Consider the following 22298-nt stretch of genomic DNA (forward strand, 5'->3'; position numbering starts at 1 on the left):
GCACAATATGGCTTTAACCCTCCTTAAATCAATCATCAATTTCTTGGCTATTTGGCAAGATGCCTGTTTAATCTTTATTTCTGTTTCGAGAATTGTGTGTGAGATCTGCTTACAGTTCTTTACAGTTCTTATGTTTATTACTATTACATAGAAAACATCCCATCCGGATGTACCACAGCTTGGTATGGCAACTGCTTTGTCCAAGGCTGCAAGAAATTGCAGTAAGTTGTAAACATAGTCCAGTCTATCATGAAAACCAGCCTCCCCTCCATTTACTCTGTCTTCACTTCCCACTGTCTTGGGGAAATAGTCAACATAATAAAAGGACCTTCTCATCCCAGTCATTCTCTCTTCTCCCTAACCCTCACCTTTCCATCGGGCAGAAGATACAAAAGATTGAAAATTTGTCCCACCAGGCTCATGGACAGCTTCTATCCCACTGTTATAAGACTCTTGAATGAACCTTTTATACCAAGATGAACTCTTGATCTCACAATCTACCTCGTCGTGGCCCTTGCACCTTATCTGTCAACCTGCACTGCACTTTCTCTGTAACTATAACACCCTATATTCTGCGTTCTGTTACTGTTTTTCCTTCTTGTACTGCCTCAATATACTGATGTTTGGAATGGTCTGTCTGGATGGCATGCAAACAAAGTTTTTCACTGTACCTCAGTACATGTGACAATAGTAAACCAATTCCCAAATTACTGCTGTCTTGTCATTGTTGGTCTGCAATACCTCAAGTCATCTTGAATGCACTTGGAGCTCCTCAGTCTTGTCATCCAACTGATACCCCTACAGGTTTTCTGTCCCACCATTCATTAAGGGCTTAAGGTGGAGTCTCCAGGATCTGACCTCACAGTGTTCATCGTTTCTGAAGTGTGAACAATGAACAGATGTTCTCCTTCCTCTCATATTTCTGACCATAATTTTGAACAGTTTATTCTCCAGTATTTTCCATTTTTATTCTTAAATGTTATCTGGGTCCAAGAACTGTGATTCAGGCTTTGCAAGAACGCAAGACCCAAATAAGAAAATAGTACAAAATATTCCCTTCATTGTACATCAATAATTATCTTGCGAATGGGGTCAATGTGGCTCATTGTGTTCACAACAGCCATAAAAGCTATCCATTTTATCAACTTCCCAGATGTTGATCCATAGCCTTGTAGAATATAGCATTTCAGATGCACTTTCAAATATGTTTAAATCTTAAGAGGAATTCTGTCTTCACTGCCCTTTTAACAGTGATTTCCATTGCCCCTCAATGGAAATATCTTTTCTTACTTTCCCCCTAATATTTTGAATAATTACCATAAGTGCATGTCTCCCTGTTAACAGGACCTGTTAGTTCAGGGTGAATATATGGACCAGAGTAATATACAGATGAAATCTTAGTAGCTTTTCAATAGGGTAATACAGCACAGAAACAGCTTTTTGCTCGTGTTTTGTCCAAATCCTTCTAAACTTTCCTATCCATGTAGCTGTCTAAATGTCTTTTAAATGTTATTATTGTACTTGCCTCAACCACCTTCTCTGGTAGTTCATTCTATGTATGCACCACCCTCAGTGTGAAGAAGTTGAAAGCTAAAACATTATTTGGCATAGACATTTTCCTTAATTAATGCAAGTTCTGCTCTAGTAATTTACTTACCTTTCTAAATAGGTACAACTGTTCCATTTAACTGTTCCATGCACACACCATTTCACACATTTCTACTCCCAGACCTTGCCCTCTCTCTCAGAAAGGGGATTCCCTTGTCCTCACCTTCCACCCCATCAGCCTTCACATTGAAAGGATTATCCCGAAGCATGCACATTGCTCGGGCAACACAGTGGTGCAGAGAGTAGAGCCACTGCCTCAAAGTGCTAAAGAGCTGGGTTCAATCCTGACCTAGGGTGCTGTCTGTGTTTAATGTTTGTATGTTCTCCCTGTGAAAGCATGTGTTCTTCCGGGTGCTCTGTTTCCTCCCACACTCCAAAGGCATGCCGGATGGTAGGTTAATTAACCACTTTAAGTTGTCCCTGGTGTGTATGGGAGTTGATGAGAATGTGGGGAGTATTAAAAATGGTATTATTGTAGGACTGGTGTAAATGGGTGGTTTATGGCCAGCATGGACTCGATGGACCACAAGGCCTGTTTCCAAGCTGCATGACTTTCATTGACAATGCAGTCTGCACCCACCACACAATGAACTGTGCCACAAGTAGACCTAACTTGCATGAGCTGTGGTTTGATGAATGGACCAATGATCATTGCATAGTATTGTTTTCCCTGGTACTACTTCAATGCACTCTTGTAATGAAATCTGCATGGAAGGCATGCAAAACAAGTTTTTCACTGTACCCCGGTACATGTGACAATAATAAATCTATTTACCATGTTGACATACAAATAAAGACAGTGAAAAGTGAAGTGTGCTCCAGTGAAATAACTGAAATAACCTTGGTGATTGTAAAGTGTGGCTGAAAGATGCTCTGAGCAAGACATTGAACAAGATCAGATTTCTTAATTAGTCACATGTACATCGAAACACACAGTGAAATGCATCTTTTGCGTAGAGTATTCTGGGGGCAGCCTGCAAGTGTTGCCATGGTTCCAGAGCCAATATAGCATGCCCACAACTTCCTAACCCGAATGTGTTTGGAATAGTTACATGGTAATGGGGCAGTTATTAGTTCAAGAACAAAGGGTTTGGCAGCCAAAGCTGGAGCATTTAAATGTAGGTTAAAGGAGGCAGGATGGACCGCAATGATATCTCAGTGGAGAGTAAGGCCAAGGGAAATGCACACCCTCTTCCAATTCCAGCTCCTTCTCTCACCTCAGCCTTGCTTGCATCTGCAGCTCAAGGTCCCACTGTGGCTGCTATCTCATTCCTAAACTCTGGGCAGGGATTACTTTTATGAATAAATAACAAAGGTAGTAGGTTGCCCCATTTACTGCCAGCATCACCACAGATGTGATTGGTCTGGCCAAATGTCAACTGCACTAAGATTAACATGACCTGGATGTGGCTAGGCTAATTCTCCAATGGTTACTAATTGACCTAGAAGTGATCACTTGCACAATCTAAAGTTTCCATAACTTCCAATCCTGAGGCACTCTTTTCTTCCTTTACTTGTACCATTGCCATACCACTGCAGCCTCAGTCCTTTATTGTCAATTAGTGTCTATCCTATCACTGACTTTCCTGTGCTCCTGCTCTTGTTCCCCTTTCCTCCGAGCCTTAAAACTTATTTCACGTCTAACCTTTCCCACTTCTGACAAAAGCTCATTGATCTGAAACACTAACCCTGGTTGTCTATCCACACATGCTGCCTGCCCAGCTGAGCCTTCCTAGCATATCCATCTGCTTTTATTTCAGACTTTCTGCACCAGCAGTATTTTGCTTTTGTACAATTGCATTGTTGATTGGTAATTCAACTGTTTATAAAAGCTACAAACATTTCTCAGCAGCTGCTTAAATCATTATTGAATGTACATTACCATTGTGTTCACGAAAGGGCTAAATTTCATTACTCTTTTGCAAATGAAAGGCTAATCTTTCACTTTGAATTAGTGAGAATTTTGTCTTTGAATGAGTTTCACTTGATGAATAAACCTCAGCTGAGTCAGTGATGCTACCACTAAAATAAATCTGCCCAGAATTACACGTCCAGCTGGCAAAGTTAAATGTCATATCTAGTCTAGTCAGTGTGTTGTACTGCTTCTGAAATTCATGCAATGTCTGATGAAATATCATCGACTTAAAATGTTAACTTTATTCCTCTCTTCACAGTTGCTATGTACTCTGCAGCAGAATTCCAGCACCTGCAGTATTTTGCTTTTTTGTCTCCAATCCATTCCATTGACTTCAATTGAATAAATTTCGAGAAACAGTGGCATGACTATATATCAAGTTTGCTACTACCTACCAGGGATTGCATTCTAGGCAATTTTATTTTTGTGTTTACCCTGTAAATCCTTGGCACACCTAACTCCAGCACTGAAAAGTAGTGAATTCATCAGCGCACAACTCAGAATCCTAAAAATGCTGAGTCACAGGAGGCCATTTGGCCCAGCATGCTCATGCTGGCTCTTGAAAGAAAAACATTTAATCATATTCTTATCTTCCTCTTTCATTTTTTATTCATAGTTATATTTGAAATTGAAGGGTCTTGAGTCTTTGGAACTCTGTTCCTCTAAAGATAGTGGAAGCAGAGTCCTTGAATACCTTTAAAGCAGATTTAATTAGATTCTTGATAAGCAAAAGAACAAAAGGCTACAACAAATAGATGGAGTTGAGATTACAATCGGATTAGTCATGATGTAATTGAATGGTAAAGATGGCTGCAAGAGATGAGTGGCTTACTCCTGAACAAACAGAACATAGAACAGTACAGCACAGAACAGGCCCTTCAGCCCACAATGTTGTGCCAACATAGCTAATCCCTCCTGCCTACAGAATGCCCATATCCCTCCATTTTCCTCTCATTCATGTGCCCATCCAAGCCCTTCTTAAAAGCCCCCATTGAATATGCCTCCACCACCCTATCAGGCAACGCATTCCAGGCATCCACCACTCTCTCAGTAAAAATCACCCATCATGTCTCTTCTGAACCTACCCCCTCCCTCTCACCTTAAATACATGCCCTCTGGTAATGGGAAAAAGATATTGCTTGTCCATCCTGTTCTTGCCCCTCATAATTTTATACACTTCCAACAGATCATTCCTCAGCCTCCGCTGCTCCAGAGAGAAGGGACCAGCGTCTCCTGATGGCACATGCCCTCTAATCCAGGCAGCATCCTGGTAAACCTCCTCTGCACCCTCTCTAAAGTCTCGCCATCCTTCCCAGAGTGAGGTGACCAGAATTGCATGCAGCACTGTAAATGTGGCCTAACCAGAGTTCTATAGGGATGCATCATATCTTCTTGTCTCCTATACTCAATACCTCGATTAATGAAAGCAAGCATTTTCCATATCTACCTGTGTAACCACTTTCAATGAGCCATGGACTTGCATCCCAATGAGCATCCCTGCTTCTAACTTAGAACTTGCTCTGTAACCCCTTCCACTACCTTTTGAGAAATGCATTCCAGACCATAAACAATAAAAAAAATACTGTTGCTAATCATCTAAAATCCAAGTCCTCCAGATATCAGTTTTTAATGTTGTGGGAAATAGATTTTCCTTATCAAACTTCCATCGGGACTCTTCATAATTTTAAACATTTCTATTAAATCTTCTCTTAACCTTTTTGACTCAAATAATAACAGCCCTGGTTTCTCTCATTTCTTGGTACAACTGAAATCCTACATTGATTTTAAGTAATCTATTCTTCATTTTCTCCAAGAACTTGATGCTCTTCCTCAAATATAGTGGTGAAAAATGGACATAGTACTCAAGATGGCCCCAATGTTTTAAAATAACTTATTTGCCCTTGCACTGCATACTTCTGTTTCTAAAGCTAATGATCCTATACAGTCTTCTGAACTTGTCCTGCTGTCATGTAAGATTTTTATGTGTAGGTCACTAGATCTCCCTGTTCCTGCACCTCTACATTAAAATAGAACAGTGCAACACTGGAACAGGCCCTTTGGCCCATGGTGTATGTGCCTACTATGATGTCAGTTTAAGCTATTCCCATCTGCCTGCACATGGTCTGTATCCCTCCATTCCCTGCCTGTTCATGCGCCTGTCTAAATGCCTCTTAAATATTGGTATCATATTTGCCTCCACCAGATCCCCCGGCAGCACATTCCAGAGACCTACCTGATCTCACTAACCCTCATGTCCTTCTTGGTGAAGTACTGAATTATTGTCTCACTCACCTCCTCTGGCTCCAGGTATAAATTTGTTCCTTTGTCCTTAGGTGGTCCTACCCTCTCCTTTGCTACCCTTTTGTTTTTAATGAATGCACACAATGCCTTGGGATTCCCCTTAATCCTACTTGCCAAAGGAATCTCATGGACCCCTTTAGCCCTCCTGACTCCCTGTTTAAATTCTTTCCTACTTCTTTCATATTCCTGAAGTGCCCTGTCTGATTTCAGCTTCCTAAACCTTACATATACTTCCTTTTTCTTTTTCACTTAATTTACAACATCTCTCGTCACCCAAGGTTCCCAAACATTGCCATCCTTGTCACTCTTCCTCACAGGAATATGTTGGTCCTGAATTCTGACCAGCAGGCGTTTAAATGACTCTGACACGTCAGATGTGGATTTGCCCAATAACAGCTGCTCCCAATCTCCTGTCCCCAGCTCCTGCCTAACACTGCTGTAACTAGCACTTCCCCAATTTAGCACTTTCCACCCAGAGGTCCAACCTTATCCTTATCCATAACTATCTGAAAACGTAGGGAGTGATGATTAAAAATAGTCAGTAGATTTTGACAGGAGTAGGGAGAATGAATATTCATCATGGTGACCATGATTCTCTTGAGATAAGTGATTCTCCCCAGTGTTCAGGATTCTGGAGAATCAAAGCTTAGCCTTGTAGTTGAAGAAATGCTGATGTCCACAGCCAGGGAAAAGGATATGTAAGCAGGCGTTTCAGAAGATGGTCTTATAGAATGTGAACACTGCAGTTTGGAATTCCCTCGACGTTTGAGAGTAGATTCAGGTGTTCCAAATGTACTCTTGATGTATTTTTCCCATTCAGTGAGCAAATGATTGTGACTTGAGTCATCAACCCATTTTTATCACATTTTAAATTGAGCTCTAACCAGAACAAAGCAACATATTGAATAACTAACTGTTTGGAAATTGCATTCTTCGTTAAAAATAATTATTGATCACTGGCTTATGAAAACCGGCTTCTCTACTTTTATACTCCATTGCGTGATAGTTTTATTTTTAAAGTTCCAATTAAAATGATCAATAAAGTGAAATAATACTTATTCCTGTTGTTAGTTAGAGATGACCAGAGTGTGCAATATGTTAAAGTGGAACATGCAGTGTTCAGTAAAAACTCCCTGTCATTTTCTCTCTTTCTATCATTGGAGGTGATTTCCACTTGAAATAGCATCAGTCACAGTGGGATATATTCCCAGAAGAATCTTATATAAAGTAATAGATTCTGACTGTCCTGTGCTATAAGTCATGTGGCATTCTGACAGCCCATTTTATATTTCTCCCAGAGTGTGCTGTCAATTCACCAATGTTTGTTTTACACTATAGTCTAGATTGAACTCAGTATGTTTTTATACCAGGACCTGAATTGGGAATTAAACTGTTGCTTCTGTTTCCATTCACACTCAAAGCTCTGGGGTGGCACAGAGGTGCAGCCAGTAGATCGAATGCCTCACAGTGTCCCAGGTTCAATCCTGACCTCAGGTGCCTTCTGTGCGGAGTTTTTGTTTTCTCCCTGTGACCTCCTGGGTTTCCTTTGGGTGCTCCGGTTTTCTCTCACATCCCAAAGATGCTCAGTTGGAAGGATATTTGGCCAACTGTTAATTGCCTCGAGTGTTATGGTGAGTGGTAGAATCTGGTGAGGGGAGTTGATGAGAATGTGGGGAGAGGAGAAGAATGAGATTAAAGTAACATTTGTGTAAATGGGTGGTTATGTCAACATGGGTCAGTGGGCTGTATCTCTCTATGACTCTGTCACAACGTACACCTAAAACCTAAAGTGACCTCAGTGTGCATGTAGATAAGGTAGAGATTTGCCTTTGCTCACATAAAGTAACATAAAATGATTAGAAAGGATCATACAGGGATTTCAGAAAGAAGTTGATCAAGCACTTGAGGGAAGATCATCTCAGGCCGACAGGAAATGAGTGTAAATGGAGCTGATGAGGTTCCTTCTTGCCTTGTCTGTATGGATTCAATGAGCAGAAAAGCCTCTTTCAATGCTGTAACATATTTATGATTTTATAATTCTAAATCAGCAAATTAATTGGTAAATTGGTTTATTATTATCACGTGTACTGAGGTACACTAAAAAAAACTGTTTTGCATGTCATCCTTACAGATCATTTCATCACATTGAGGTGGTACAAGGGAAAAGCAATAACAGAATGCAGAATAAGATGTTACAGTTACAGAGAAAGCGCAGTGCAGGCAGACAATAAGATGCAAGTATGTAGCGAACTCTGCTTCAAAAATCTGGTTCCATTGACTGAATGTTGAAAGAGGAGTTCCACAGTCACTTATGGTGGTGTTACACATCTACTGCCTGTCACTGGGATTGACTTTAATTGCTTCAGAATAAATTCTATAGTCCCTTATTCTGCAATTCCACCACTAGGAACAACTTCTCCCTGTTTGCTCTTCATGTTCATAAATACTCCTGTAAGAATACACATCTGGGCTGCCAGAAATGGTGATGGAGGCTGATACGATAGGGTCTTTCAAGAGACTGTCAGATAGGTATATGGAGCTGAGTAAAATAGAGGGCTATGGGTAAGCCTAGTAATTTCTAAGGTAGGGACATGTTCGGCACAGCTTTGTGGGCCAAAAGGCCTGAATTGTGCTGTAATTGTTCTATGTTCTATGTTCTATCTCCATTCATTTCCAGTCACAGGCAATAAGTGCACAATTCAACAGTGGGTTGTTGTTCAACACCACTTCCAAAATTCGGTTCCATTTAAGTCAGTTGAACCAGGTTGAACTAGAGTTCAATTCACTCCAACTACTGTCAAATTGTTAAAGCCCAAAAGGAGGCTTTTTAATTCTATGCCTCTATTTATAGAGCCCATGATCCCATATGCTTTTTAACCACTTTTTCAAGCTGCCTCTAATACTTTCAACAAATTATGTATAAAGACAGAGATATTTGTTTACTTGTACACTTCTAGAATTATGCCCTCTTTGGTTTTCTTGCCTCTTGTCACACTCAACTGGTGTCATATTTGACCCCATATGGGCTTGGACCACATACATGCACCATCATTAAAATTATTTACTCCTGCCTTTTGTTTTCTACTCACATCTCAGCTCATTTGTACTCTGAACCGTTTATTCATGCTTCTATTACTTCTGGATTTGACTGTTTTAAAGTATCCCAGACTGGATTTCCTCATTCTACTCTTTGTAAATTTGATGTCGTCTAAAACATTGTCCTGACTCACACAAGGTACTGTTCACCCAACATCCTGGGCTCCCTGAACTACCTTAACTTGCAGTTGATCACACATTACATTTTAATTTATCATCTTTGTTTACTAAGACATTTCTTGTCTCCTTATTTGAGGCAAGATTAACTTGCCTGAGATGCACTGCAGACAAAGTTCAGCAGATTGCTTCCTAAGATGAAGAGCTTGTCTAAATTGAAAAGCTGAAGCAGGCAATGCCTGTGCACATAGAAGAATATGAATGATTCCATTAATATGGGAGTCTAGGACCAGGGCTGACCACTTAAAACTGAGATGAGGTGAAACTTCTCTCAATGTGATGCTAATCTTTGGAATCCAGAGTATTGGATGCTGAGTCAGTATGTCAAGGCTAAACCAGAGTTTTAGGCTATCGACGAATCAGGAACGATGAGAGTCAGTGAAGAAAGCAGAGTTAAGGCCAAGGATTAGATTAACCACAATCTTATTGATTGGAGGAGCAGACTTGGGGGATTGAATGGTTGATATCGGTCCTGATTCTTTTATTGTCTTTAATCCCACTTTTCCCCATCTCTAAACTCCTTCAGCCCTGTGTCCTCCAAAATACCTGCATTCACCATTGCTAGCCTCCCGTTTATCCCTAACCTCAATTGATGTAACATTGTCAACTGTACCCTCACTTGCCAAGGCCCTCTGGAATCTGTCCACTGCACCCCTTCCCCTCTTTGTCCTCCTTAAAGACGCTCTTTAAAAGAGAAATCCTTGACCAAACTTTGTGCGCCATGTCCTGAAATCTCCTCATGTGGCTCGGCATCAATATTTGTTTTACAATATTCTCTCGAAGACTTTTGGATGGCATTGTTCCAACGTTAAATGACTATATAAATGGAAGTTTCATAAAATCAGTGGTTTATTTTTCCTGCCCCTCCCCTGGACTGAGAAATAGACCCTTCTGTTCCTCAAGTGAAAGATGCTTGCTGCCACTCCTCCTCTGGGAATGAAGGTTTATGAAGTGAATAATGTGAATATTTGTTCCCTTGCTGCGTAAAAGATGTTTAATACCATCCCCGTGGAGTCAATGATGCCAAATGCTGCTCCTGGAGTGAATGATGCACACTGTCAATTTCCCTAAAGTTACTGATATGTCCTGCCACTCCCCCTAGAATGAACAATGTATGCTGACACTCTTGATGTACACTACTACTTCTTCTGTAGTGAGTGTGCTGTACAATGCCACTCCTAATGTTTACTGCTCTTCAAAAGGGAATATTCCTGTTCCTAATATAGAGAGTCACATGCTCTGCAATAAATGAACTACAATAGGACTTGCTCGAGAGTGAACAGAAATACTGATGTCTATTATCTTTGCCACTACAGTAAATGATTTACATTCAAGGGCATGGCCTTGGCCTTACTAAAACTGTAAAACAAACATTATCTTCCAATGACACACAGACACAATTTACCCTTCCCATCTAGCTGGGAAATATTCATTCAAAATTACAGACACAAGAGACTGCAGATGCTGGAATCTGGAGCAAAAAATAAACTGCTGGAGGAAACCAACAGGTCAAGCAGCATCTGTGAAGGGAAATGGACAGTCAACATTTAAGATAAGATACCTTTATTAGTCACATGTACATGGAAACACAGTGAAATACATCCTTTGCATAGAGTGTTCTGGGGGCAGCCCGCAAGTGTCGCCACACTTCTGGCACCAACAAAGCATGCCCACAACTTCCTAACCCGTACGTCTTTGGAATGTGGGAGGAAACCCGAGCACCCGGAGGAAACCCACACAGTCACAAGCTTATAGCGTTATATCTCTCTATCAGTTCACTCCTCAGCCTCCTTTGCTTCAAGGAAAATAAACCCACTCTATCCAATCTCTCCTCGTAACTAAAGTCCTTCAATCCAGGCAACTTCCTGGTGAATCTCCTCTGCATTCTCTCCAGTGCAGCACCCGGAGGAAACCCACGCAGACACGGGGAGAATGTACAAACTCCTTACAGACAGTGGCCGGAATTGAACCCGGGTCACTGGCGCTGTAAAGCGTTACGCTAACCGCTACACTACCGTGCCTGTCCATTTCAGGTTGAGAACTTTTATATGGACTGATCCAGATAATGAGTTTCGACCTGAAACGTCAAGTGTCCATTTCCCTCCATGGATGCTGCCTGACCTGCTGAGTTCCTCCAGCAGATTGTTTTTTTTCCATTCAAAATGAGCTCAGATTGCTACAAGTTTTCTCAAATCAGTGGAAATCCGACAAGTAAGACCACTAATGATTCCAAGTGTGTTTTCAGTGAAGTTCTTGGCCCCTGAAGACTTTAATGCTTCATTACAAGGTGAATTACGCCAGCCAATCAACCAATGGTGGCTGTGACAGAACTGACCTACTCCAACACACTACATTTCATTATTACAAAATAATGATGCCATCTATTATAAAACATCATATAATGATCTGCTCAGTGATTTTATATAAAGCCCCAATGTACCAAGCGGAAAGAAATACTCTAAAATCGTCATTGTCAGGAGTATTTACTTAAAATGACAAAACATTTTAATTCTATTTGTCTGGAAGGGGATTTGAAAAACTGATATATTCTGCACAAGCTGTTCCAGTTTTCCCTCAAAAATCAGAAATATGCAAAGCAGACAAATCTAAAAGAACAAATCAAAAAGGCTTCTCTTTCTTCTGAACTTCAAGTGGAGCTGAGGGCAAGGTCAGACCAGCTACCATTTTACTGAATGGCAAAAAAGACCAGAGAGATGATATGGTTTACTCATGTTCCTATTCCTTAACACCAGATGTATTTGTCCAGAAGTATATAAAGTTTGGAACTCTTTCATCTAAAAAAAACGCAGAATTTTTTGGAGTGAGTGGTCAACTGTAAACTTGTCAGGGAAAGTCATGAAAGCAAATGCAGGGCGGCACGGTAGCGTAGTGGTTAGTGTAATGCTATTACAGTGCCAGTGACCCGGGTTCAATTCCAGCTGCTGCCTGTAAGGAGTTTGTATGTTCTCCCCATGTCTGCATGGGTTTCCTCCAGGTGCTCTGGTTTCCTCCCACATGTCAAAGATGTACAGGTTAGGAAGTTGTGGGCATGCTCTGTTGGTGCTAGAAGTGTGGCGACACTTGCGGGCTGCCCCCAGAACATTCTACGCAAAGATGCATTTTACTGCGTGTTTCAATGTACATGTGACTAGTAAAGAAACCTTAATCTTAAATGTGGAGGTCAGGCAAATGGGTTGAGTTAAAGTGTTGATCGACCATGATTGAACCAAATCCTGTTGAATAATGTATTACGTTGACTGTTTTTACTGGAAGCACTGCTTTTTTGAACTGTACTGTTATTGCGTAGCTTTGGCCTATCATCTACAATGTGATTCCAGGCACAACCGATGGTACCATGGCCAGCACGGGCATGCTGGGCCCAAGGGCCTTTTCTGCGGTGTATGACTCTATGATAACCCAAGAAGAGCCTTCATGTCTCTCAGTACCAATTCTCAAATGCTTGTGTTTTTAAATCTGTAATTTTCCTTTTGAAATAAACTTCCTGCTAATTTTACCAGAAACGTAGAAAAGTAAAGTGATAGCAAAACAAACCGTGATGTTCAATTAAAATATTTTCATTATTCCTTCCTGGTGCGTGGGTGTCAATCTTGACACTTGCACATTACTGAAGTTGGCTGCAAAGTATATTGGGAGTCCCTCCACTCTTGAAAAACGCCAACAAAATGTTCTTTCTTATAATATATGGAGCTGTAAAATTAACTTGTTTTCAATCCATTAAATCAGTTATGATCTCTTGAAGTACAAATATATCAGCCAAGTCAAAAAGGTAAAAGCATAACACTGCTGTTAGTCACAAAATATTTGAAAGAACGCTAAAAAGGAAAACCTGGTCATTCAGCCCTTAGAGACAGCTTAGTCCTTCAGTGAAATCATTGATGACCCTGTGCCTCAAGTCCACTTTCTCTCTCAATGCCCATGTCCTGTAATTCTCTTTGTGTCCAAAGGTTTGTTGATCTGTCTTTTATATACTCAGTGACTGAGGACTCACAGCCCTCCATGGTAAAGAACTGTGAAGATTTGCAATCCTCTGTGCAAAAACATTTGTCATCGTTTTGTAAATGGCTAAACACTTTATCACAAGGTGGTTTCCGATAATCCGTGACTCTCCAGTCTCTCAGCATCGACTATGTCAATCCTCCTCAGAATCCTATACAACTCAATGGGATCACCTCTCATTCTTCCGAAGTCTGGTGAGCATCTCTCCTTACTCAACAACCTATCCGGTCCAGTAACTAATCCTATCAACCTTTGCTGCACTGAATCCAAGTCCTATTTAGATAGAAGAATGAAACCATACACAGTACTCCAAATGAAGGCTCATCAGACTTGGTCATGTCCAGCTGCCAACCAACTTGAAGTAAAGGGCAAGAACTCATTTGTCTTGCTATACTGCATGAACCACTTTTAATGTCTCACAACCAGCATGTCCAGATTCCTCTGCACTCCAACATCTAGAACATCCCCAGTTTTTAAAAGGTATTTTTGTTCTTCTATATCTCCCTCAAAGTGTGCAACCTCACATTTTTTGAGTTTCTGTTTTCTACCTTATGTTACATTTCCACCTTAACAACTGGATTGTTGCTTTGAGTCGAACAGCATGATGTGAACTCATAGTTCGTGCTGACACTCCAGATTGTTACTCAGGATGTGTCACCTTGGAGGTTCTGTCCTTCAGGTGAGAGCCCTGAAGGGTATGCATTTAAACTGAGAGGGGAAAAAGTTCAGAGGAGATGGGCATAGAACATAGAACAGTACAGCATAGGAATGTGCCTGGCAGGGCAGGGCAAGTTTTTTTTTACATAGAGAGTGGTGGGTGCCTGGAATGGGCTGCCAGGGGTGGTGGTGGTGGAGTCAGATACAATAGAAGTGTTTAAGAGGCCCTTAGATAGGCACATGAATATGCAGAGAATGGAGCGATATGGGCAGGCAGAAGGGATTAGTGTAATTAGGCATCATTAGCTTAATCCCTTCAACCATAGAACCATAGAAAACTACAGCACAGAAAACAGGCCATTCGGCCCTTCTAGTCTGTGCCAAAACATTATTCTGCTAGTCCCATTTACCTGCCCCCAGCCCATACACCTCCAGACCTCTCTCGTCCATGTATCTATCCAATTTACTCTTAAAAGTTAAGAGCAAGCCCACATTTACCACATCAGATGGCAGCCCATTCCACACTCCCACCACTCTGAGTGAAGAAGTTCCCTCTAATGTTCCCCCTAAACCTTTCCCCTTTCACCCTAAGGCCATGTCCTCTTGTACCATTCGGTTTTTGAACCAACCGGTACAACCCAAATCACTACAACACTATGACCACTTTGAGCATTTTGCATTAAAATGGACTTGGTATTTTGTTTTGTTCTAATTGTTCTTTCTTGTAAAAAAATGGGTAGAATTTATGTTTACTTTATGTTTTTCTTGTGAATGCTGCTTATCAGATTCTATGTGCCTGTGATGCTGCTACAAGTAACTTTTCCATTGTGCTTGTGCATACATGTACTTGTGTATATGACAATAAACTTGACTTTGACTTTGAATTAGTTCAGTGCAACATTGTGGGCCGAAGGGCCTGCTCCTGTGCTGTACTGTTCTATGTTCTATCAGCTAAACTGGCCAACACTGCTCTGTTGTTTGTGGGATCTTGATGTGCACAAATTGACTGCCATGTTTCCGACATTACAATGGTACCAACTCTAGAGGATAGACATTTAATTGTAAAGATACCTTTGGACATTTTGAAAAGGGACGTGAGAAGTTTTTTTTATACTGAAGTCTTCCATCTTTTTAGATATCACACCTTCTGTTTAAGCACTCACAGTACTTGCCAAGGAACAGAAAGTTCTCAAAAATGTTAATATTTTTCCTTCAGCCAATACCATAAAACAGATTCATTGCTTCTTCTATTTCCACTGGCAAGGATCTGAAGTTTCATCTGCTGAATTCATATAAATTTCCATAGTGACATTATATCTCATATTGAGTGCCTCTCATTTAACACCAGTGCTTTCCTTACCTCCAATTACTTTCCTTTCCAATCACACTCTGTTCAATATTCTATCTACACTTATAAATTGCTTCATGTCTTCATCCCTTTCTCCTTTTATATCCAACATCCTAGTTCCTAGTCATCCTCAGCACACTGGGTTTCTTTCACTTTGGTCTATCGCTGGTGAAACAGTCTTTCTCTGTCCCTTTCTCATCACCTTCAACTTTCTTCATGGTATTAAAGAACTTTGTGGTGCAAAGCAACATTCTGTTACGATGTTATGATCCATTCCCACTCATCTTTGTGTCTTTGGTGTCACATAGAGTCATAGAGTAACACAGCACAGATACAAGCCCAGAGAAACAAAGGACTGCGGATGCTGGAATCTAGATGAAAACCACGGTAATGCTGGAGGAACTCAGCAGGCCAGGCAGCATCCATGGAGAAAAGCTGGCGGTCAACGTTTCGGGTCAGGACCCTTCTTCAGGACTCAAGATACAAGCCCTTCAGCTCAACTCATCCAGGCCAGCCAAGGTACCTACCTAAGCTAGTCCCAGTTGTCCACGTTTGGCCTGTATCCCTCTAAACCTTCCCTATCAACATACTTATCCAAGTGTCTCTTAAACGTCATCACTGTACCCGCCCCAACTACTCACAACTTTATGGAACAGCATTTCATCTCATGACTAGATTGTTGCAACCTTTAGCACTCAACATTGGTCTTTCAAGCAACCAGCTAATCAGGTTTAAGAGCACACGGGCATTTGAATTGGGAGCAGGAATATGCTATCGGCCCCTCAAGTCATGACTAATCTGATTGCAACATCAACTGAGCATTCTGGTATACCCATGGTAAATTTTCACTCCTTAGATTTTCAGGATCTAGCTGCCCCAGAATTCAAAATATTTGACAATTCTCCTCCTTATGCATTGGTCATTAATCTTCAACATTACCTCCCTTTTCCCTACCTCCACAGATGCTGCCTGACCTGCTAAGTATACCCACCATTCCCTTTTATTTACCTATTACTAGACAGAAGAAGGCTATTCTGCCCATTGGATTCAGCTCCCAGCAGAAATTAAGATAAGATAAGATAAGATAGTTTTATTAGTCACACGTACATTGAAACACACAGTGAAATACATCTTTTTGTGTAGTGTTCTGGGGGCAGCCCACAAGTGTCGCCACGCTTCAGGCACCAACGTAGCATGCCCACAACTTCCTAACCAGTACATCTTTTGGAATGTGGGAGGAAACCAGAGCACCAGGAGGAAACCAACGCAGACACGGGGAGAACGTACAAACTCCTTGGCGGGATTTGAACCCAGGTCATTGGCGCTGTAAAGCGTTACACTGACCACTACACTACCGTGCCTGCCCCATCAGTCCCATTCCCTTTTCAGCTGTAGACTGTAACTTATTCTCTCTCACGTGCCCAACAATCCACTTTGAGTACTTTGCTACTTATCTGCATGAAGGAGTAATTTACAGCAGCCAATAAATCTCCCAACAGGTGTTTGGGATGTGGGAGGAAACAGGAGAACCCAACAGGTACCCACATGGTGAGAGTGTGCATACCCAACACCAACAACACCTGAGGTCAAGGTCAAACCCAAGTCCCTCGTGTTGTGAAGCAGCCACATTAACCGCTGCACTCGTGCTGGTTCATAGCTTTAGGGCTCCGTGTTCAACCCTGAATTCAGGTGCTATGAATGTGGAGTTTACATATTCTTCCCATGACCACCTGTGTTTCCATCGGGTGCTCTGGTTTCCTCCTAAAGACAAGCTGGTAAGTTATTTGGCTACTGTAAGTTACTCCTTGGTGTAGATAATGTTAGATTTACAGCAGCATTTAGTCTCTCACAGATCCAGCAATTTTTTTCCCTCTTTGCTCTGTGTTCATTCTCTTTACCTCTGCTTCAGGTAGATTAGCCGCTATCAACAAGCCTCAGCACCCTCCCTCAGCAGGCACCATCACCACCACTTATCTCATTCAGTTTCTTTTGGTCCCCCTTGTATCACAGACTGTCTTCTACTGTCTTCTTTCTCTGCAACATTTAAGCATCTTTAATTTTTATCCTTTCCTAATTCATCATCCAGAAATAGTAACTCTGTTTCTCCCTCCGTGGTTACTGCCTAACCTGCTGAGTATTTCCAACATTTTCTGTTTTTAATTACTTTTAAATATGGTGAGAATTTCTACCTCCATCATCCTTTCAGATAATGCATTCCAGACCCCCAACACTCTTTGGTTGAAATTATTTTCCTCAATCCCCTCTAATCCTAACAGCAATTGACTCAAGTTTATGTTCCCTGGTTGCTGATTTATCTGCTAAAGAAAACAAGATCATTTCCAATTGCCCTGTATGGGTCTCTCATAATTTTATTTTCATCAATTGAATCTCCACCCACCCTTGATCTCTCTTGTTCAAAGCAAAAACAGCCCCAGCCTTGTCTATCTGTCTTCATAAAATTCTTCAACTCTGGCAACAGACATAAATCTCAGCAGCACCTTATCTAGTGCAACCACATCCTTCCTGCGGTGTGGTGATCAGGACTGTATAACAGTGTCACGGTCTCCTGTCTTTGTCTCACTTTGGGTCAGAAAACCCAATCCCCAGCTCGCTAACCATTGTTCTGTCCTCTTGTTGAAGTCCGAAGAAACGGAGTTGAATTAATGGAGCAATCCACATGAGCACACAGCTTTCCTCCTGCCATTTTGCTGAAGCAAAACAGCTGCTATGTCTGCCTACTTAACAGCATTCAACACATTTCAATAAAACTGCATTGTGTAGAGCCCTTGGCTGCAATTCAGTGTGATAAGGGATTGCATTAATGTTAAGTATTTATTTTTAACTGATTTTCCTCCACAATTCAACTGCAACCTGTATGTGTAATATGCAAAATGTCTAATTGCATAGCTGATAAAGACGATTCTGAATTACCAACATGAGCCTATCCCCAGGACCCTGCACACAGAAAAATCCAACCATTAATAAGAGCATTCAAAAGATACATCACTGCAGTAAGCTCAACTGGAGAAAAACAAGGTCATAAATCTATTGCACCCAACTTGAATCCTGCAACTATGGAAAGTGTACACACCACTGACAAAGGAATTTCGACTGAAGTCACAGCCATATGGGGTGGTGGTGGGGATTCTGCAGTTCCATTTATTTAGGCTGACAGGGGAAAGAGGGAAAACAAAGTGAATAACCTAAGTTCCTGATAGTGATGCAATAAAAGTATCCAGATATAACCTTTTGGTGAAAGATCAGCATTTCTGCAACTCACTGATTGGGAAGTGGCCATATAGTCATGGTACTGGAATGCAGGTGGCTACTGTAGAACTGCAGCCCAAGGGATGTCAGAGCCTTCAGCCAGGACTGGAAGATTCAAGATTCCCTCATATTAAAAGTTTAGCTTCACTGGTTGAGACATTCCTATGACTCAACACCATGAAATACTGCTACGCAGTTGCATAAAGTATGGTTAGCCCTTATTTCAATAGTTCTTGCTGGACCCAGCTAGTTGCTTGTAGCCATTATCCTTACCAGAGCCACAAACAACCGTTCTGAATACAGAGGACTTGGTGACTCCTCTGCCCCCTCCAAATGGAGACTGAAGTCACAGAGGTGAGTCGGTGTCAGGAGGTCACACTCCCCGAATTCCCTTGCTAGCAAACAAAGCTGGAAGTGGGCCTTTATCTTCTGTCATTGTTTTACATCCTGCGTCATTGTATGGTCTCAGTCAATGTCTTTGCTCTGCACAATTTAACGGAGCACCCTCTTTTGTTTCCAACAACTGCAGATGCTGGAATCTAGATGAAAAACACTATAACTCTGGAGGAACTCAGCAGGCCAGGCAGCATCCGTGGAGAAAAGCAGGCGGTCAATGTTTCGGGTCAGGACCCTTCCTCAGGACTGAAGATAGGAAAAGGGGAAGCCCAATATATGGGAGGGAAAAGCAGAGCAGTGATAGGTGGACAAAAGAGGGGAGGCAGGGTGGGCACAAGGTGGTGATAGATAGATGCAGGTAAGAGATAGTGATAGGCAGGTGCAGGGGAGGAGGGGAGAGCAGATTCACCAGGGAATTGGTCAAGGGTAAGGAGAGAGAAAAAAAAAGGGGAGATGAAAGAGAGATAGGCTGGGAAAGGGAAGAAGAGGCATGTTTGGGGGATGGGGTGTGGGGATTACTTAAAGTGGGAGAATTTAATGTTCATGCCATTAGGCTGCAAGGTTCCAAGACGGAAAATGAGGTGCTGTTCCTCCAGTTTGCACTTGGAATTCTCCTGGCAGTGGAGGAGGCCGAGGACTGACATATCTGTGATGGAGTGGGAGGGGGACTTGAAGTGACTGGCAACTGGGAGATACAGATTGCAGTTACAGACAGAGCGCAGGGACTCAATGTCCTTGGTCTGAACCCACAAGCTGGAGGTCGTGGGGGTATTTTCACTGATCAGAAACAAATAGGCAGAGACTGAGAAATAGTTCAGGCACTTGCACACGGTCCCTCATACCTTGTTATGGTAGATGCAGATAGGATGCTTCTTCTTGTTGGAGAATCTAGAACCATGGGTCATTGTTCTAAAATAAGGTGATGCCCACTTAAGAGAGAGAAGTGAAATGTTTATTCTCCAAGGGTGATGAAACTTCTCCCTCGAAATCCAATGGAAGCATAGTCTCAGAATATTACTAAGTTACATTTCGCTACATGCTTGATGGAAAGGAGATGAAAGAATATTGCAAGTAGACATGAATTTGGAGTTCCTACTCTTGCCCCTAATTCATATGTTTGTGTTTTAGTAAATAAATAACATTAAACACAAGACTTGGCCCAATGACTCCTAAGAATTATTTGAAACTGAGTAATTCTGATTCCACTGAAATGTAATACTTTTCAAGCAAACAACTGGAGTCTTTAAGCAATATTCATTTGTCTGTGAAAGTGCATATACATAGGAGAGATCTTTTGGTTGTACAAAGAGAGACATACAATTACCTGTCCTGGATGCCACACAAATCTATATGTAGGTCAGTGAAGTTTCCCTGCAGACCTTGTTGCACTAAAATGAGATCCACTGCTTGGTTGTCAATCAGAATGAGCCGCATGCAGCCTTCAAATGTACCGAAGGGATTTAAACAATCAGTGGCAACAGTTTGTTCTGGGCAACCTTTGGAATAGAAAACACATCAGATGATAAGAAGCTGCTTGCAAACAACAAAAGTCAATTATGTTCTGTGTTTCTATCCCTCTTAAACAGATGGTCATTGGCTATAGACCGAAAGACCAGTTCCAGTTTTAAAGATAGTGACAATTATTTTTTTGCCAGCACTTAGATTTACTAACAGATGATGCGGACATTGTTACCTGCCTTAATATTAAGTTGGCTGCAGTGCTTTTTTTTAAACATATTTTATTTTGCAATGTAAGATATTTATTTATTAGCCACATTTACATCAAAACACACAGTGAAATGCATCTTTTTGCGTTACTGAGAATGTGCTGGGGGCAGCCCACAAGTGTTGCCACACTTCCGGTGCCAACATAGCATGCCCACAGCTCCTAACCTGTACACCTTTGGAATGTGGGAGGAAACTGGAGCACCCAGAGGAAACCCACGCAGACACAAGGAGAACGTACAAACTCCTTAAACACAGCGGCGGGATTGAACCCAGGTCACTGGCGCTGTAAAGTGTTACGCTAACCACTACACTACCGTGCCACCATCCTACATTACCGCTATCCCTGGCACTCCTTGCACAGCGGTACAAGCTCATTGACCAGCTGCCACATAGATCCAGCGACTTGTGTTCAATCCCAACCTCCGGTGCTGATGGTGCGGACTTTGCGCGTTCCCCTGTGCTGTATAATTTTCCTCCAGGTGCTCCGGTTTCCTCTCACATCCCAAAGATATGTACTGTAGGTTGGTAGGTAAATTGGTCACTGTAAGGTGTCCCTGGAGTGTAGGTGAGTGGTAGAATCTGAAGGAAGTAGGTGGCAATGTGGGGAGAATAAGTGAGGTATGATTAGTATAAATGGGTGCTTGATGATGGTGTGAACTGATGGGCCAAAGGTCTGTTCCCATGCCTTATAGTGAAAGTGAACCCTAGTCCATTTCATTGGGCAGTTAAGAGTTAACCAGATTGGTGGGTCTGGAGTTATAAACATGGTTGACCAGACAGAGATGGCAGATTTCCTTTCTTTGAGGATATTAGTGAACCAGATGGGTCACCAAGATCTTTTCTCTTCAAATTATGCACACTGCCCTCGCTAAGAGGGTGTGGAGATGGACGTCTCGGTTCATCCCAAGCAGCTCTGTAACAGAGAACTTTCTGGTCTATGGACTGTTCCCAGGGTCACACATTGAGAAAGACATCGAGTGCTGCTGGAAGATCATCAACTGGGTGAAAGACGCGCTTTGGTCTGTCCGAAACTTGTTGGTCTTCCATCACAGCGAGACGTCCGTGAGGGAATGCGGCCGACTGGCAGATTCCAGGCTGGGGGACTACGTGCTGAAGGACGCACTGAAGCTCGGTGCAGCTAAAGGCTCTGTGGTGAAGGACCACAGTCCGGGCTCCTTCTGCTACTGTACATGGAGGGGCTGAGTCAGGTGGGGAAGCCCCTCAAACATTGAAAGGGTGTATCACCCCAGGGGGCCCACTACCGAATGTATTGACCAAATAACACTAAGTTTGTAAAAAGTTTTTAAACTGTGTTTTTCATTTTGAAGATACTGTATATTTTATTATGAATAAAGTTTATTTTTGAAATAAATAAAAGATTTTTCCTTCAAATTCCAGGTTATTTAATAAACAATTTAAATTATACATCTGCTATGGTGGGATTGGATTTCTGGATTCTTAGGTCCTAGTCTCTAGATGACTAGTCTGACAGCTTAGTCATTGTATGGACCAAGGGGGATAAATTAGTATTTGCTTGCTTAAACTTAATATGTGCTCAACATCGCTGGCCAGGGTACTCTGCATATCTAGTTATGTGACAGCTGATGAAGACTGAGTACAGTGACCATTATTTTTCTGGTGACTGAAGATTAATTTCACCCCTGAGTCTCTCAACAATGATCAATATCAGGACAACAGCATCACTTTTGAAACCCCATTGCTCTAGAACTTGTCCAAAGTCTTTTCTCCAGTTGACGGGAGGGAATGGTGGCAGTAGACAAGAGACAG

The 22298-nt window shown here is 41.8% G+C and overlaps 1 protein-coding gene across 3 annotated transcripts in view; it reads right to left on the reverse strand.

Annotated features, from left to right (window-relative positions):
* Window positions 1-22298, reverse strand: part of LOC127572752 (contactin-associated protein-like 5) — a 1205714-nt gene that overhangs the window by 577557 nt on the left and 605859 nt on the right. For all 3 annotated transcript variants that reach the window (XM_052020359.1, XM_052020369.1, XM_052020350.1), the window contains exon 10: window positions 20107-20278. In XM_052020359.1, the coding sequence (XP_051876319.1) occupies window positions 20107-20278 (172 nt within the window). The remainder of the gene's footprint in view (window positions 1-20106; window positions 20279-22298) is intronic.

Source organism: Pristis pectinata, chromosome 1, assembly GCF_009764475.1.
Source record: "Pristis pectinata isolate sPriPec2 chromosome 1, sPriPec2.1.pri, whole genome shotgun sequence".
Lineage (NCBI taxonomy): Eukaryota > Metazoa > Chordata > Chondrichthyes > Rhinopristiformes > Pristidae > Pristis > Pristis pectinata.